This window comes from Delphinapterus leucas, chromosome 19 (genome assembly GCF_059928025.1).
Source record: "Delphinapterus leucas isolate spDelLeu-1000000601 "Yukka" chromosome 19, BTC_Dleu_Yukka2, whole genome shotgun sequence".
In the NCBI taxonomy this organism is placed as follows: Eukaryota; Metazoa; Chordata; class Mammalia; order Artiodactyla; family Monodontidae; genus Delphinapterus; species Delphinapterus leucas.
The window spans coordinates 49,739,578-49,758,766 of NC_143147.1; the positions used below are offsets into that span (position 1 = coordinate 49,739,578).

The 19,189-nt window shown below is 50.8% G+C and overlaps 1 protein-coding gene across 1 annotated transcript; it reads left to right on the plus strand.

Annotated features, from left to right (window-relative positions):
• Positions 1-4: 4 nt before the first annotated feature.
• On the plus strand, positions 5-18,094 carry GSDMA (gasdermin A). Its single transcript, XM_089901830.1, is given in 9 exon segments — positions 5-127; positions 7,489-7,519; positions 7,943-8,036; positions 8,906-9,077; positions 15,610-15,801; positions 16,269-16,383; positions 17,108-17,181; positions 17,697-17,889; positions 17,892-18,094. Coding segments are annotated over 9 exon segments (1,041 nt in total). The 3' UTR covers positions 17,939-18,094.
• Positions 18,095-19,189: the final 1,095 nt, after the last annotated feature.

Consider the following 19,189-nt stretch of genomic DNA (forward strand, 5'->3'; position numbering starts at 1 on the left):
AAAGATGGCGGACCAAGACGAAGAAGATGTAAAACAACTTCGAATGTCTGAGCAGCGGCAGGACGTATCTGGGGGCTGGAGAAGAGGACGCATAGAGGGGCAAGGGGATGGCGGGACCAAGCTGGCAGTGAGGTCAGAAAGGAGCCCGTGGGCTCTTCCTCTCTTCTCCCGCCGCCTCTGCCGAAAAGCTCCCCTCCCCGCCCCCTGCCCCATGCTTCTTGCCTCTCTCACGGCCCCAGGCTCTTCTCCCTGTACCTTCTATTGTGACCCCCTGGCTTAGGGTTCCCTGCTTCCTTTTCCAGAGATTCCCTATCTCTCTGCTCTCTCCTTTTTACCCAGAAGGGCTTCCTGAACCATTTCCCTTGGGGGAGAAGAACTTTCTGCGCTGCCTGAGCTGGGGATGGGTCACTAGAGAGCTGGAAGGGAGGTGGGGAGGTTTCCCATCCCCAGAACATCACTGGACAATCCAATAAAGCCCCTTTATTAATGCCCCGATCTCTTTCTTATCATTCAGTTTGTTGAACACATGTGGCCCCGCAGTGCGGAGTGGGAGGGTGTTGAGGCCTTCTCTGCTACCTCCACCACCCCTTTGGTGCGGGTGCTCCCACTGGGCTGGGTGCCAGCTCCTTTCTCCCATGCTACCTCCCAGCTCCTGACACCAGAGCCTGTCTGCCAGGCATGCCAGGGCCTATGCATTAATGATGATGGAATGGAAGAAGGATGGGGAATGGAAGGGGACATGGAGGGAGGACAACAAGGGAGGAGGGAAGGAGGCCAAAGCCCAGGCATCAGTCTCCAGCCTGCTCGGGGTGCACAGGAAGCAAAGGAAGAGGGAGCCGGTACTCTCTTAACTGTCTGTCCCTTCTCTCAGCGGGAGTCTGAGCAAGGGGTAGGGAGAAACTAGATGTGCCCAAAGTTAGTAAAAGAATTCCTGGGCAGAGGGGGAGGGCAGAGACCAGGTTGGCTGAAGGAGGGGGCCATATGAGACATCCCTATAACCAAATAGGCTTTTCAAGGGACCCAAAGGGGCCAACACTCCCGGCCCCTTGCCCCTGTGAGGGTGGTTCATCATGTGGCTTCCATGGAGGAAACAGCCACTTTGGGAAAGCTCTTGGAACCCGTAGTAGAAACTGAAGATAAGAACCACTGAACCAGGGTTCCACCCAACTTACGGCAGAGCCTGGGGCAGACTAGGAGGCCACTCAAGGAGTGGCAAAGAGGAATCCAGTCACCTCCCCTCGTCCCTCTGACCCATCCTGACTTCCCTGTCTCCTTTCCAGCCCTGCCCCCTCCTCTCTTGATCCCTGAGGCTCTTCCCACCACTCCAACGCTGAGCTTCCTCACCTCATCCAGGAAACCTCAACTTGACTCATCTCAGAAGAACATGGGACAGCCCCCCATCTTCTTTTCTCATGGGCCTCCCTCTTCATTTCCAGAGGTGCTCAGGGATGGAGGAAAGAATTTGGATGTGGGAAGTTTCAGGCTGTAGCTTTGACCGTCCACCCAGCCACATCCTGGCCTGGGCCTTAGAATCCTGGCCCCATCCCTATCAAACCCTCCGTCACTCCCTCCCCTGCCACTCTCAGAATCTGTCCCACTCTGCTCACCCACCCCCTTCTGGAATCAGGCTGGGACTCATCTCCCTAGGTTCTGGGAAATAGATTGTGGAGACCCATGGGGGTGGGAGGGTGGGGGTCGGGTGGGGCACCGTGTCCCTATCGTTGATGCCCATTCCTGGAGGTTCATTCAAATTCCTGTCATCCTGAGCAGGGGAGATAGCATCTTTAAGGTCTGCAGAGAGTGGGTTCCCCTACCGTCACCCCTAACCCCAATGCTCAGAGGTAAGTTCAGGATGGGAAAAGATCCAGGGAGGGAAGCTTTGCTTGGAGCCCAGATCAGGAAGGGTCCTGGAGCCCTGGATAATAAACGTCCCACCAGTTATCATTATGGCTCCCCTCTGGCTCAAATTTCTTTCCCTCTCTGGAGCTAGGACAGGAGGAAAAGGAGAGGGAGGACAAGTGGGGCAAAATATGGGGGGGCAGGGTAGGGAGGTGGCAGACAGGTGCTTCACCGGCTCTCCTCCCCAGGGAGAGACCTCTTCACCCGAGCCAGTTGGGGTCTCTGAGTCAGAACTTGGTGTGAGGGGGGTGTCCAACGCAGTAACTTCAGCTCAGCCCATCACAGGAGACTGGGCAAAGTGGGGCCGCCACAGCCTCAGAGAAGCTCCTGCTAGGACAACAGTTACTGAACCCCTAAGCCCTACCATCAGCACCCTGGCCTCTGGGTTGTGCTTGTCCTCTGGGCAGGCAGGAAGGGGTGGCATAAGTGGTTTCAGCCCCATCCTTATCTCTGCCGGAGACCAGTGATCATAGAACCAGTGTTCCGAGATGCCACGTGGGCCCTGGCAAGGCAGCTGGATGGCCTCTTTTTGGTTGCCTGCTTCTGGACATTCTGCCTGGTACAGAGGAAAGGGGGACACGTTATGTCAAGACCAACCTCTCCCATCGGGATGTGCTGGAGCCAGGAACAAAGCTGCTTCCCTGGTGGAGCAGTGGGTAAGAATCCGCCTGCCAATGCAGGAGACACGGGTTCGAGCCCTGGTCCAGGAAGATCCCACATGCCGCGGAGCAGCTAAGCCCGTGCGCCACAACTACTGAGCCTGTGCTCTAGAGCCTGTGAGCCACAACTACTGAGCCCACGTGCTACAATTACGGAAGCCCGTGCGCCTAGAGCCCATGCTCCGCCACGAGAGGAGCCACTGCAATGAGAAGTCCGCACACCGCAACGAAGCGTAGCCCCCGCTCGCCACAACTAGAGAAAGCCCGTGCGCAGCAACGAAGACCCAACACAGCCAAAAAAAAAAAAAAAAGGCTGCCAGCTACCAAGAGAGCCCAGCTACACGCCTGGTCCAGCTCTGATGCAAGAACCCAGGAAGGCAGATCCCGGCTTGTCATCCATGGGCAGCACCCTGGAGCCGGTGGTCTGTGGGTGGAGGTGGGAGGAGAGGAGAGTCCCTCACTCAGCCCTTCCACCACCAGCTTCTGGAGCAGCAGAGGAAGCAGATGCTGCCCTCAGGGAGCCCCAGTCTGAGGAGGAGAGCTATGACCCTATCTCTCAGGGAACCCCCAGACTAATGGAAGAAATAGGGTCCTTTCTCTTTGGAGAGCTCTGATGCTGGTGAGACCAAGACATCCCCCAGACACAGAGACTGAAGCACGTACAAAGCCTAGTTATCTACTAAAGGAAGTGGAGAGAGAACAAACCGAGTACAAGGGAGCTGAGGGAGGCCGTTAAGAAGTAGTGCCCCACCCTTCCTGTCCTGGGCTCCTGTGCAGACATTCCAAGTGCAACCCTGAATGAGGGGTGTCAGTATCAAAACCAGGAGAACCCAGGCAGCTTCTTCCAAGTACCTCCCCCATTAGACTATGGGGAGTTCCAACCAGAAACAGTTTCCCCTCGTTTCTCTGGGGTCCTGTTATCAGCAACCTCGGTTGCCTGTAAGGCATGATTTCCCAAACCAGGAAGGCAGAAAACCAAGCAGACAGAGCAAGGCATCTTAGCTGCCAAAGCGCATGCCACCAGAAGTCCACTGGCTCGTTCAACAAACATTTATTGAGTTACTACTACATACCAGGTGCTGCAGATTCAAAGATAAGGAAATTGTGGTGCCCATCCTTGGAAGACCTGACAGTTAGTGATGACAGCCTGGGCGACAGAGGTGGGCGCAGGGGCCACGTGAGCCCAGAAGGGGCATCTAAAGCAAAGGCTCAGATACTTTGTTCACAGGAGCACTCACTCAGAACCCATTTATTTTGCCTATGTTTTAAAATCTTATTTTACATAGAGTTCTAATAATTTTGGAACTATGGTTTCCTTGATACAACAGGTTAGAAGCACTATATTTGAAGTAGGAAAAAAGTTCACTACAGATAGAATAATAGCAGGGATTATCAACAGCCTGACAGCAGGGAGAGACCTTACTAAAGGTATTTTTAAGAACTCAAAAAGCAATGCAGTAGGGCCCTGTAATGTCTTCTTTTTTAAAATTTATTTTATTGAAGTATAGTTGACTTACAATGTTTTGATAGTTTCTGGTGTACAGCAAAGTGACTCAGTTATACATGTATATACATTCTTTTTGGTTTTTTAATATTTATTTATTTGGCTGTGCCGGGTCTTAGTTGCGGCACGTGGGATCTTTTTAGTTGCAGCATGCAGTATCTTTAGCTGTGGCATGCAAACTCTTAGTTGCGGCATGTAGGATCTAGTTCGCTGACCAGGGATCAAAGCCGGGCCCCCTGCATTGGGAGCATGGAGTCTTAGCCACTGGACCGCCAAGGAAGTACCTACATTGTTTTCCATATTCTTGGCCATTATGGTTTATTACAGGATATTGAATACAGTTTCCTGTGCTACACAGTAGGACCTTGTTGTTTATCTATTTTATATATAATAGTCTGCATCTGCTAATCCCAAACTCCTGATGCATCTCTCCCCCACCCCTCCTCCTCCTTGGCAACCACAAGTCTGTTCTCTATGTCTGTGAGTCTGTTTTTATTTTGGAGATAAGTTCATTTGTGTCATATTTTAGGTTCCACATATAAGTGATGTCATATGATATTTGTCTTTCTCTTTCTGACTTAGTACAATAATCTCTAGGTCCATCCATGTTGCTGCAAATGGCATTATTTCATTTCATTCTTTTTTATGGCCGAGTAGTATTCCACTGTATATATGTACCACATCTTCTTTATCCATTCATCTATTGATGGACATTGAGGTTGTTTCCATGTCTTGGCTATTGTAAATAGTGCTGCAATAAACATAGGGGTTCATGTATCTCTTCAAATTACAGTTTTCTTCAGGTATATGCCCAGGAGTGGGATTGCTGGATCATATGGCAACTCTATTTTTAGTTTTTTGATGAACTCCGTACTGTTTTCCATAGTGGCTGCACCAATTTACATGTAGTGTCTTCTAAATGACCCTGTGTGGACAAATTATCCTCCCCGCCTCTAGGGGGCCTATGGATGTTGGCAAAATGTATACTATTAATCTCACTGACTTTGAGTTACCTGCAAAAAAGGTCAAATCTTGGAGTGTCCACTTTCAGGGACAGGGAGCCCGTGATGCATTTGAGAAAGTTTCCCTCCTATGAGGGCAGAAGTAAATAATGCAGAAAGACTATTGGAAAAATGCTTGTTCTACCAGGGCTGCCTCCTTGTTCCTTCCTCCACGGGACCAAGATCTGCCCTGAGGCTGTGCAGAGCAGCCCAGTCTCCCCCGGAAACGACAGCCCTTTGAATGGGTGAAGATGGCTCTCCAGCACCTGATTCAGCACATCATGGCCCTTCTCTGTTCTTGTCTCTCTGTCCCCGATTAATGTCCCACAATCACCACCACACCCACACACCTGCCTCAGGTCCCTGGAAAATCCAGCTTATCTCCTCCCAGTCACAACACTCATTTCTGCACTTATGACGATTACTCTCTTCCTCTTTTAGAAGTTTTAAAAAAAAAACAAAAGGGCTTCCCTGGTGGCGCAGTGGTTGAGAGTCCGCCTGCCGATGCAGGTGACGCGGGTTCATGCCCCGGTCCGGGAGGATCCCACGTGCCGCGGAGCGGCTGTGCCCGTGAGCCATGGCCGCTGAGCCTGCGGTTCCGGAGCCTGTGCTCCGCAACGGGAGAGGCCACAACAGTGAGAGGCCTGCATACCGCAAAACAAACAAACAAACAAACAAAAAACTCAAGTCCCCACACTGAAACTAATGTCTGAAGTCAGCACTCAATTTTCATTCATTTTAGGGGTCGGGGCAATTTATCATGCAGAGTCAAGCCATCAGGGAAGGTTCTCTCAAAGGATGTATGGGAACAAGCACAATGGCATGGTGTCTGTCCTGGAGAACCAAGAAAAGACTCCAAGATCACCAAGACTGCAGTCGTAGGGCTCCTGGTGAATATCTCTGTCACAGTCAGCAGCAAATGTCAAAATTCCATGGACATCCAAAACCTCAGCATTGTGAATGATCTGGAAAACCTAAGAAGGGGTGAGCTGCTGAGTGAGGTGGGGAGGCAGGTTGAGGATGCCAGGCCAGCCAAGGGGGCTGGCACCAAGGGGCATGCCCCCACCCAGCGGGGTTCAGGCTATCAGAGATGGCAGGGGTCTTCACTTTACAAAAAGGCCCAGAGAGGGATGGTGAGTTGTCCAAGGTCACACAGGGAGTCAGGGAAGAAGCAAGACTAGAACCCACAGGTCCCCTGTCCCTCTGAGACACACACACACACACACACACACACACACACACACGCTTCCTTCCAAGGGAATGGGCTGAGGGAAGGGTAGACCTAGGGGTGCCACTAAGGGAGCTGGACATGGATCGGAAGAGAGCCCCACCCACTCAGAGCCAGCTCCACCCCCACAGCTCAAGAAGCTAAGAAGCTTCAGGAGCATGGGGAAAACCTGTCTGTACATGGTGACCGAGGCTGTGAGATGCTGAGGGAAGCCACCCTGGAGGAGGGGAGCGAGACTGGAGGGGCCATTCCATCCCCCTCCTCACTGCTGCTGGATTCAGAGTTGGGAACCTCCAAGATGCTTTCCATGCCCCACCCCATCCATACACACGCTTGCCCCCACTCCTTCCCTCCCACAGCCCTTGAATCTCCCCTGCATCCTTGCCCATCATTAGGGCATCCTAATGTACCTCTCTCCCGTCCATACCTGCCTCTCATCCATTTCCCCTAATAATGGCGTCTTCATCTTTTATAATACCGCTCTTCTCTTTTCTAAGGATTTTTCCATCTATTATTTCACATGAGATAGGTAGGCTACTTGCTATTGCAATCCCCATCTCACATGTTTAGGAAACTACCTCAGAAAAGTCCATTGGCTCACCAGCTACTCAGTGGGCAATCCGTGAGCAAACCCCAGGCTTTGAGACTCCAGCGGGTGCTTTTCCCTCACAGCTCCAGCCCCTGCCAGAGTTCTCACCTCCCTCTGCCAAGTTCCCCTCTCTTCATTTCTCTTCCATCTTCCCCCACCACCACCTGCCCTTTGACGACCTGTCTTTCCCCAGGGCTCTCTCAGTCCCAACACCACCATCAGCCTACCCCAAGCAGTAGTCACTGGGTAGAGCAGGGGGGTGCCCTGGATGGAAGCCGGGTGAATGTGAAGGAGAGGAGGGGAGGCAGACAGCCCAGGGTTGGTCCCCCAGTCTCAGGGCTGAAATCTGGGCGGTGGGGGTCTTCCATTCCTCTTTAGGCTCTGCCCCCCAAACCAACTGATGACCCCAGCCCCTGCCTCAGGCCCTTCCAACACTTTCTGTGCAGCTCCCTAAAGCATACACCTCTCACCACTCCTCCCCTCTCGGAGACCACACTATGTGTGTATGTGTGGTGAGGCGAGCTGGCCAGGAAAGGCAAGGAGGAGTAGGGAGTCAGTGACAGCCAGTGCCCCATTTCTGAGCCCTCACAGACATCCTCCCGTTCAAGGACCAGAACCTGAAGCTGTTCCCCTCCGAAGGTGAGAGAAGCTGAAGGACTCTTCTTCCCTCCACATCCCATAATGTGATGGGGGCTGGGGAAGGGGGGACAAAGTCTCAGAAGGCGAGAGGGACACAAAGATCCCCCTTCTCCAGCAAACGAAAGAAACCGGTCAAGTGAGGAATTCAAGCCCAGAACCCTTTCTCAAAACCCTGGGGTGGTGGTGGGTGGGATGCAGAGGGGTCTCTCAGAATGCAGTGATGACAGGCATCCCAGCCACGGGTTTCCTGGGCCTTTAAGTGCATCCTCCCCCTGCCCCAGGCTCCACCAGGCTCTTCTAGGCAGGATGAGGCTGAACCCACCCCGGGCTGCACCAGCGGTCAGGAGGACGCCTCTTCCTTTAGGGCTCTCAGTCCTCCTTCTTCGGTCACAGTCACCCGTGGAGTCCCTTTCCCCTCTGCAGTGTCCTCAACGTCCATCAAAAAATACTGTAAGGAGCTGAGCTCCCCCGTCACCCTACACCAGACCCTGCCCCGATCCTCTTTCCCTGGGGAGGGGTACTTGAGGGAGACACAGGACACCAAGCCTCAGAAGGGGGCCTCTGTGCCTGGGGGTGGGGGGACCCTCTGGGTGAAGTTATGTGAAGGCAGACGGAGCAAAGTAGGGTCCTAGTCACCACTGTCCTGTCCTCATAGCTCTGTCTGGGCCTGAGCCGGTCCCCCGGGAGCCCAAGAGGTTTCGGGAGCTACTGGCTTAGGTGGAGGAGGAGCTGCTGGTGCTGAAGGGCCTGACCCCGAACAGCAGACCGCCGGGCTGAGGGAAGGATCGGCGCTGCTGGGCCAGGGGCGGAGGCTGCAGGAGCTGTGGGACACGGCGGGGGCGGGGCTGGGGCTCCTGGGGGCGGGGCCGGGGCTCCTGGGGGCGGGGCCGGGACGGAGTGGGCGAGATTGCGGGAGGCTGGGGGCGGGGTGATGAGGGAGTTCCGGAGCACGCTGGAGTGGTGACTGCAGGACTGAGGGGGCGAGAGGCGGGGCTTAAACGGCTGGCGGGGATCCCTGGGAGCGGGGCTAAACTGGTGATGGCTAGACTGTCCGCCGCGGGGGTGGGGCCGGATGGTGAAGGCGGGGCTACGGGAGCGAGGGGTGGGGCTTAACATAGCTGGGGGCGGGAGTGGGCGGCCTGGGGCGGGGCTACGGGTTGCAGGGGCCAGATGCAGGTTGGATGGAGCGTGACTGGCCTCCTCCGGGGAGATCTCAGCCAGCACGTCCACTCGAGGGAGGATTCTTTATGCTAAGGGAGAGACTAGGCTCCTGCCCTGAGGGAATCCTCACTCTGAGTGGGGAGACCTGCTCCCTCTCCGTCGGGGAGCTTTCTGTCTCACTAACTGCAGGGGTATCTAGCTGATCACTTCCCATCTCTCTGCCAGGTGGATGGGGCCCTGGATTTTAACAAGCCAGAGGTTCTGGGAGTCCGAGGGGCGGGCCTGGTTACTCCGTCCTCGAATGACTACAGGAGACTTCTATAGCAAACTCAGTTCCATACTGGCTGGATACATCCTCTACGTGCTGGAAGTTCTGAGTGATGAGGGTCGGGAGCGGGTATGGGGTCAGTCTCCGCTGTGACTGATGGGCCTACTGGGTTGGGCCCAATTGTACCAAGAAGGACGTGCAACGTAATTTACGAGTCCCACTGCAAAATGAAAAATACAGGGCTCCTTGTTAAAAATTTATTAAGAAATATTCAAGATGACAACAGCAGAGCGCTTAAACCAAGCATGGGACCCAGTGCAACTGCATAGGTTGCATGTCCATCAAGCCAGCTGTGGTACCAGCTACAAAGCAGAGTGTCTCAGGGTCCAAACCCACGTGTCACCTCCGAGGAAAAGGCAAGAAGTGCAAGCCTTTCTACCCCACCCACCCACCCACCCATTTTTCCTAAAAGAAAGGGGAATGTATCCTCTTAGGAATCTTCTCTTATCCTCTCCTGGAGGGAATTGAATCTGCTGCCCCCAACACACACACACACACACACACACACACACACACACACAACACACACACACACACACCAACTACCAGAGCTGCCTTACAATCTGCTGCCCACCAGAGGGAGAGTGTGCCCCTGTCCCTCACGTGGTCTCCACTCCTTTACCCTCCGCAGAGCTGAGCAAGGAGCAACAGCAGCTACTAGCCATGTCCATGGAGAAAGTGCTCCTTCCCCAACAGACAGAGCTGATGAGGATCTGAGGGTCGCAAGATGGGTGTCAGGGATGACAACTAGGGTAAAATTGAACACTAGAAACGATGTGGGAGCGCATCCAGCTCCACGCCCTCTCTCACTGATGAGCACTCTGGACCAGAGAGCAGAAGGTACTTCTCCAGGGCCACACAGCAGCCTCTTGGCAGAGCTCTCTACAGAACTCAGGTTTCCAAATTCTTAACCCATGCCTATTTTTCCTCTGCTCTAGCACTAATGGGTAGAAGGGGTCAAGGATGGGGGCAGGGGCTGAAATTTAAAATTTTACTGCAGGGACTTCCCTGGGGGTCCAGTGGGTAAGACTCCATGCTCCCATTGCAGGGCACCTGTGTTCCATCCCTGGTTGGGGAACTATATCCCACATGCACGCCACAACTAAGAAGCCCACATGCAGCAACGAAGATCCCACGTGGGGGCTTCCCTGGTGGCGCAGTGGTTGAGAATCCGCCTGCCAATGCAGGGGACACGGGTTCGAGCCCTGGTCTGGGAAGATCCCACATGCCGCGGAGCGACTGGGCCCATGAGCCACAACTACTGAGCCTACGCGTCTGGAGCCTGTGCTCCACAACAAGAGAGGCTGCGACAGTGAGAGGCCCGCGTACCGCAATGAAGAATGGCCCCTGCTCTCCGCAACTGGAGAAAGCCCTCGCACAGAAGTGAAGACCCAACACAGCCAAAAATAAATAAATAAATAATTTAAAAAAAAACAAAAACAAAAAAAGATCCCACGTGCCGCAACTAAGACCTGGCACGGCCTAAATAAATAATTTAAAAATAAAATAAAATTTTACTGCGGACCTCCTCTGAAGTTGGTAGCTCCCCAAATGCAAAGCATCTTGTGATGTTTATTCTCTACTGTGCAGGTGGTGATCATCCTGTACCAAAGTTTTCCAGGGGGATGCAGTGCTCTTCTGTCTTCACTTCAAGCTACTCAGGGGCTTTTAGGGCGAGGAGCTGAAGGTCACCTAGCCCTAGTCGGACTCTGCAGCCTTGACATACAAGGGGATGGACACCATTATACCCGGGACCCCAATGCCTTGTCACCATTCTGCGCCCTCCATGCCATCCTCACCGTATTTCAGGTGTGGCCAACAACACCTGGCTTTCCCCAACCAGAACTGGGGAAAACAGAGTGGGGTTTGGTGCAGGCCTGGGGGAGCTGGTGAAATGGAGAGGAGCTTCGACTCCAAGTTCTCCTGGAAGCAGAGCTTCAAAGGCTCCATCTGGGACCCAGTCTCTTCAACAAGGATCTGGGACCTCTGTCCCATCACGAGGGCCTAGCAGTCACAGCTGAGGAGGAAAGCTTCTCTTTCGTCAGCTGTGAGTGGACAGGAGCTCCAGCACCTGGCGCGGCTGCTTCTTTAGCCTGACTACAGGTAGGGGGCCTGGCAGCAGACGGCTAGGGGCAGCGAGGGCACCTTGTAGTTTGACCTTGAGTTTGACGTACTTCTTCAGTGATTCAGCACAACTTTGAATAAGTGTCACAAGCCACTGACCAGTGTCTGCTCAGCCAGGATTTTGGAGATGTCTTAGGCTCTAAAGCAGATTTGAGAATTTGGGAAGAACAATTTTTTAGGGGATAAGAAAAGAGTCTGGGGGTTTTACTCCATTCAGAAAAGAAGTATAGTTTATTTATGGAAGTATAGCTCACAGTCGGCAATCTGCACCCCAAAACTTCCAACCTCCCATGAGAGATATAATTTTTTTTTTTGGCCTCGCATGGGGGATCTTAGTTCCCCGACCAGGGATTGAACCCGCTCCCCATGCTGTGGAAGCGCAGAATCTTAACCACTGGACCGCCAGGGAAGTCCCCCATGAGAAATATAAAATGCAACGTCCTCACAGCACATTCTTCCTGCTTCTCCACCACTCCAGCCTGTCTTCATCCCTAGCTAGTCCACCTCCTTTTACTCAGCAAAGGTCTGGGAGTATGTCTGTGCAGGGGGTCCCTTCCCCCAAGTACTCCAGGCTTCCCACACCCTACAAATTGGCTCTGCCTGCTACAGGCACGTTCTTTAAGCTCCTTCCTGCCCTCATAACTCCCAGGGTGTCAGCTTCTTCCCATTCTTGCCAGGATCAGTGCCTTCCACCCTCCTGAACTTCAGTAACCTACCCCTCTCTCCTTCCTCTTTGGCCCCTTCCTGAGGAGAAAATTAAGAATAATAAAGAAGGACTTCCCCGGCGGTCCAGTGGTTAAGAACCCACACTTCAAATGCAGGGGGCACAGGTTCGATCCCTGGTCGGGGAACTAGGATAACACATGCCATGCAGCGTGGCCAAACAATAAAATAAAATAAAATCTACAACAGAAGGAAACCCCACCCCACCCCCCAAAAGAAGAAAAATAACTGTAAAAAAAAAGGAGAATAAAGAAGAAAATGGTTAAGTAAATAATGCCCCGTCCCAATGTCTGTGTCTGTCTTCAGGGTCTGCAGTGTACTCTGTGGGTCAGGGTCTTAGAGAACAGGTGGCTGGGGCTTCCTCCCCTAAGTCGATTCCCTTGCCTGACCCCCATCTCCTAGCAACCACACACAAATCACGAGATTGGAGCAAAACTCGGGGATAATTATCGCCCATTGCCTCCCTTAACTGACCACCAGAGGGAGATACAGAACAAAGCCTGTGGCCTGCATCAGCACCATGCCCTACCCAGGCTCCTGTTTCAATAAATCACTATTAGTTGACCTGAAGAGTACTTACACGTTAATCCAACTTAAATTTCCTCCAACACAATTTGAATTGTGTCCCAGATTCCCCTGAACATAAACAAGGACTCTGAGGAAAAGAAGTCTCTGGACCCTAAAGTGATTCTGTGGCCTATCCCTAAGGACTTTACTGGAGGTTTTCTTGAGGAGCTGGTGCTGAATGGGGTAGAGGGTGACAAAAAGACAGTATATGCTGGGTGGGAGGAGCAGCACTGGGACAAGCCTGGCATGGATGTTTTTTTTCCAAAAGCACAAGACCTTCCAACCTGACTGACCTCACAAGCCCTTATTTTTTCTCTGTGCTTTGAACCCTCAAAGGCTCCTGCTTGGAACACCATCATGCAGTTGGGGGGATGGTGCGAGGGGGTGAAGGTGGGGTGGGAGCAGGACAAGGAGAATAAGGACAGGCCTGGTAGAGTTCAGAGGGAATGAAGGAGGGCAAGAGAAATAAAGGAGCAAGATTTCTAGGTCAGAGGAGAGAAAGCTGGCTTGATGGGCTTTCTGGGTCCTCAGGAAGAGCAGAAACAGGTGTGACTTTTTTTTTTTAATATTTATTTATTTATTCTTGGCTGTGTTGGGTCTTTTTTTTAAATAAATAATTTTTTTTTTTGGCTGCATTGGGTCTTTGTTGCTGCACGCGGGCTTTCTCTAATTTCAGCGAGTGGGGGCTATTCTTCGTTGCACTGTGCGGGCTTCTCATTGCGGTGGCTCTCTTGTTGTGGAGCACGGGCTCTGGGCACGTGGGCTGTAAAGATCAGGCTCAGTAGTTGTGGCGCACGGGCTTAGTTGCTCCGCGGCACGTGGGATCTTCCCGGACCAGGGCTCGAACCCATGTCCGGGCAGACTCTTAACCACTGCGCCATCAGGGAAGCCCCTGTGTCGTGTCTTAGTTGTGGAACACAGGATCTTTTTGTTGCGGCACTCGGGCTCTCTCGTTGAGGCGCGTGAACTCAGTAGTTGTGGCACTCAGGCTTCGTGCCCTGTGGCATGTGGGATCTTATGTCCCTGACCAGGGATGAAGCCCTCATCCCCTGTGTTGGAAGGCGGATTCTTAACCAGTGGACCACCAGGGAAGTCCCAGGTGTGACTTCTTGAAATCACTATTCTCCAAGTCTTTGGAGGATGAGCTGAACCGGAAACCTTGGCTTGCAGTCAGTGGGAGGAAGATAGACACTAGGAAGAAACTCCTAAAAGTCTGGCTGAGGCAATGGTGGGCTGGGAAGAGGGTGGGGAGTGGAGCTGCCTTCTCTGGAGCTGATTAAAGGATGGGAGACTGCACAGCCCAGGACCACATGCTGGATTGCTGTCGTATCACATCAATGTGCTGAATAAGAGATACAGAGAGGAAGAGATGGAAATCCAGGAAGAACCAGGAAAAGAGAGATGGAAAGGTTATTACACAGACACACATTTCTGCATACATGTGCAATTGTGACAGGAACCGCGTGACTAATGTCAGCCTTCCCCCACGCCCAATCTCCCATCCCACCGCCTAAGGAGAAGGGATGTTTGTTGAAGGTAATGGTTAGAGCTGTCGAAGGAGGAGGTATTAGATAGCTGCACAAGACGAGCCCAGGGTGGATGGGAAGGGAAGTGAACCAAAAGATGCGGGCAGGGACCCAGCAGGGGCAAAGTCTTGTTTTGTTTCAAGACAGGGGAGAGAGATTTGGGAGCAGCTGTCATACTGAATGAGACTTTGGGGACAGAGGAGGAACAGTCAAGTTTTTAGAACTTTTGCTGTGTGTTATGTGGTCTAATCTCCCCCATTCACCACCAGCCCCTCAAGAAAACCTCCAGTAAAGACCTTGGGACTTCCCTGGCGGTCCAGTTGTTGAGTCCACGCTTCCAATGCAGGGGGTGTGGTTTTGATCCCTGGTCAGGGAACTAAGATCCCGCATGCTGCGCAGTGTAGCCAAAATAAAGAAGTCCTAACTTACTGTTCATAGCCTTCAAGGTCACATTTCATTTTTGATGGGTGATACTGAGGAGACCCTAAAGGTGAGTGTATGAAGGCTCAGTGGTATTCAGGTTATACATATGGATGCGCAGACACATATCCCAACACCACAGGAGCCTTGCTTGTAAATGTCTTGGTTTGTCATCTAGAGATCTGCCATGTGTGTAAAGTCCCCTTTAAAATTCCTTCCAGGCAGGGATTTAAGATAAGAGCAAGACCTTGGTAGGGAGGGATAAATTAGGAGTTTGGGATTAGCAGATACAAACTACTATATATAAAACATATAAACAACAAGGTCTTACTGTATAGCACGGGGAACTATATTCAATATCCTGTAATAAACCATAATGGAAACGAATATGAAAAAGAATATGTACATATATGTATAACTGAATCACTTTGCTGTACACCTGAAACCAACACAACATTGTACTGGGTTGGCCAAAAAGATCATTTGGTTTTTTCTGTAAGATGGCTCTAGCAGTGCTTAGTTGTCTTTAACTTCATTCAAAACAACTTTGTTAGATTGTATTGTGACAGCTGTCATATCAGCGTGCATTTAAAAAAAAATCAAAATTGGTGAATTTTTAGAATTATTTATTTATGGCTGCGTTGGGTCTTCATTGTTGCGCGTGGGCTTTCTCTAGTCGTGGCGAGTGGGGTCTTCTCTTGTTGTGGAGCACGGGCTTTAGGCACCCGGGCTTCAGTAGTTGTGGCACTTGGGCTCAGTAGTTGTGGCTTGCAGGCTCTAGAGCGCAGGTTCAGTAGTTGTGGCACACGGGCTTAGTTGCTCCGCGGCATGTGGGATCTTCCCAGATCAGGGCTCGAACCTGTGTCCCCTACACTGGCAGGCGGATTCTTAATCACTGCGCCATCAGGGAAGTCCAAAATTGGTGAATTTTTGTGTAGCCATTTTAATATTGAAGATGGAAGAAAAAAAGCAACATTTTCTGAATATTACGCTTTATTATTTCAAGAAAGGTAAAAACGCAACTGAAATGCAAAAAAAGATTTGTGCAGTGTATGGAGAAGGTGCTGTGACTGATCGAACGTGTCAAAAGTGGTTTGCGGGGGCTTCCCTGGTGGCGCAGTGGTTGAGAGTCTGCCTGCCGATGCAGGGGACACGGGTTCGTGCCCCGGTTCGGGAAGATCCCACATGCCGCGGAGCGGCTGGGCCCGTGAGCCATGGCCGCTGAGCCTGCGCGTCTGGAGCCTGTGCTCCGCAACGGGAGAGGCCACAACAGTGAGAGGCCCGCGTACAGAAAAAAAAAAAAAAAAAACAAAAAAAAAACGAGAGAGACCCTGGAAGTGGAGAAGCTGAGCCCAGAAGGGAAGAGCTCCCTGCTCAGCTCCCTCAGCAAACTCTTAGGGAAGAAAAAGGAGCTAGAAGACCTGGAGCTCACGGTGAGGACCCAAGGGAAGGGTAGGAGATGCAGAAGAAGGAAGGCTTTTGGTGGAGCTGTGTGTGGCTATCTGACGGATCTGGCAGAAGGTGGGCAGTAGCTAGAGGAATCGACAGTGGATGCCTTCCCCAAGGCTGGTCAAGTGTTCCCCAGGCTGCCAGGGTCGCCACTGCTCTCTGTGTCCCTCTGGAGAAGGACAAACAGTGCAGATTCCCCCGAAGCACATGCTCCCTCCTCATGGACAGAGGGTAGGCTCCCCCTCCGTTGGAAGGGGGCTGGACCTTTCCTTTCCAGAGTCCAGGGCTCAGACACCAAGGAACCCAGGAGTCCAGCACTTTTCAGGGCTTGATACCTTGAAAAAGAAACAAGGAAATGGAGATAGTTAGCACATCTCAAGGGAGTGCTATGTGCCAGGCACTATGCCCTTTAACTGTGTTGTCTTAAACAGTCACCCGACTTTCCCCACAGCTTGAAGGAGCTCTAGACAAAGGACATGAAGTAACCCTGGAGGCACTCCCAAAAGGTGTCCTACTCTCAAAGGAGGCTATGGGTGCTGTCCTCTATTTCCTTGGAGCTCTAACAGGTAAGTGGGGAGTGAGGTCTTCATTTATATACCTATTCAGTGGTAGGAATGAGTCACTAAATGAATTTCCAGATGAATAAAGGAATGAATGAATGAGTAAATAAGTAAATGTCAGGCCAATTATACTACAGTTAAGTAGTTTATATCCACACTTTTAAAAGTTGGTTTCATTCCTAAGGATTCACTTGGTCATCATAGCCTAGTCTTGCTAACAGAGGTTGGGAAATAACCCTAGTTTTATCAGCCATATATTTAAAACTTCTACATATAGCTAAGCTCATCACGTTTATATCGATATCTGTTAGTTTTAATTCAAGGATAACATCTTCTGATCTTGCCCCTGAATTCTCTTCTTCCCTCTGCAAGAAACATTCCCCCACCTTGAAAAACTCTCTGGACCTTCACGTGTAAGCTGAGGTGTTTGTTCCTTCACCAAGCCTGCCCTCAAACACCAAGACCAAAGTAGACCCTCAGCTATGGCTCCTGTAACAGCCTGATTATAATTGCATGTTACTTTGTCTTCTCCACTAGACTGCAAGTTCCTTGAGTGAAGAGAGGATGATTTTTACCTAACACATCCAGCAAAGGTGCCTGGCCTAGAGCAGGTATTCAACCATGGATGAATGTATGAATCAACGGATGCCAACATTCTGGAAATACACCCACTGGGAGCCTGTAGTCCCCTTTGCACCCATACATCTCTTTCTCTGCTTTTCTTCTCCAGAGCTAAGTGAAGCCCAACAGAAGCTGCTGGTACAATCCATGGAGAAAAAGATCTTACCTTTGCAGCTAAAGCTGGTGAGAAAAAATGGCAGATGTTGGGGAGAGTTTGCGAGGGAGTCAGCTAGAACCAGTGGAAAGATACAATTTCGCCTAATGACAGAACCATCCTCCAGGGCCTCTGTCTTTTCCCAGGAGCTCATGCCCACTTCTCATTTCTCTCCATGTTTCTTCCTGTTTGCTATTTCACAACTAGAGGGAAAAGAGTGCCCTTCTGGGCAACTATCTGGGTTTTTCAACCTGATCCTAGTAGAAGAGACAGAAAACTCTGACTTGGTTTATTCCTAGCCAAGGGATGTGAGCAAATCTTAATGTCTCTGAGTCTGCCTCAATTCACTCCTCTGTCAAATGGGGCTAAAAACAAATTGCCGCTCATCATTCAGGGTTATTAAAAGGCCCAGACAGAGTCGTCATGTTGTAACAAAAGGGGTTATAGTAAAAGAACGGTAGCCCTCTTCATGGTTTTTTTGAGTTAGGAAAAAGGAAGAGAGGTTTCTAGTTCTTCCTTTTCATACTACTTTGGTTCCTTCCAGGTGGAGAGCACAATGGAACAGAATTTCCTCCAGGATAAAGAGGGTGTTTTCCCCCTGCAGCCTTAGCTGCCTTCCTCTCTTGGGGAAGAGGAACTGACCCTCACAGAGGCCCTAGTGGGGCTGAGTGGCCTGGAAGTGCAGAGATCGGGCCCCCAGGACACATGGGACGCAGACACCCTTCCCCGCCTCTGTGCCGTTACGCTGGCCTCTCCCTCCTGCAGCTACTGACCAAGGCGTCCTAACTTGCCTTTTCCATTGGCTTCCTGCTCTCCTAAGGCCTTCCCTACTTTACTGTGCCCTGTCCTGACATGCAAGGGCATTTGGGAGCCAGCAGACTAAGGATGATGGAAACCTTAGCTGATTACCCAAGAAAATCAATTTCCACTTGTCCAACTCTGTATGTGCCCTGCCCCATGGCTCCACAACCCATCTGCTGATGCTTCAGTCCTCTAAAAGTGGAAGCGCTCAGACTTTTAAAACTATGACCCATTTCAGCAAAACCAAAATTAAACAGTTTCCTAGCCCAACCCTTACCCCTTTAGAACCCCCTATCTAATCAACTATCCGAAGTCCTCTTTTTCTTTATACATTCTAGGTGTTCATCCATTTGTTCCATTGTTCCACTGTGCTAAATATTCAGCGATGATTATAATCTGTGGCGTGTGGCTATGGATGTGTTTCCCCCATATGATCCAAATCATAGGACTGAAAATGTTCTCTCAGTTCAGGAAATGGTTTATCCAGTTGTAGATCTTCCAGTGCATCATCTGGGTAAAACCCCTACTGCTTATGATTCCAAAACATCAAGCTTTACTGGCATTGATGAAACAAATATTATTTCACCTTGGGTGAGATGTCTTTTGGTGTTTTTCTTTGAAGAACCTATCCTAAGGAAATTCTTAATTTGTGCCAGGAAAAAATAAATAAACATTATCGTACTACGTATAGATTATATGTACATGAATACTATCATGCGGTCCTCAGACCACCTGGAAAATGCTCAGAGAAGAACTGTGAGGGTGTGGAATATGGAGTCTAGATTCTAAAGTCAGAAGATGGGACTTCCCTGGTGGTCCAGTGGGTAAGACTCCACGCTCCCAATGCTGGGGGCCCGGGTTCGATCTAAGATCCTGCAGGCTGTGCGGCGCGGCCAAAAAAAAAATAATAAAATTTCTTTAAAAATGCAGATAATAAAAAAAAATGCAGATAAGTAAAACTAAATAAATAAACGGTACCCAAGAATTAGACTGATGCAAAACTTTAAAAAGAAAGTGTGATATTATCTTCTCATTTCACCTTTCCTTCTTCTGCCCCCAATTAGCGTGGTTGTCATATGGGTAGGTTTGGCACGTGGAAGGGCTAATACAGACATTCAGTCTCATAAAACTGTTGGGTTCATACCAGCCTCCTCTGCCTAAAGCTGGCTTTTAACATCTTCCCCCAATCTCTTTTAAAATAGTTTTATGGGTGGAATAATTTCTGCAAGGTTTTTG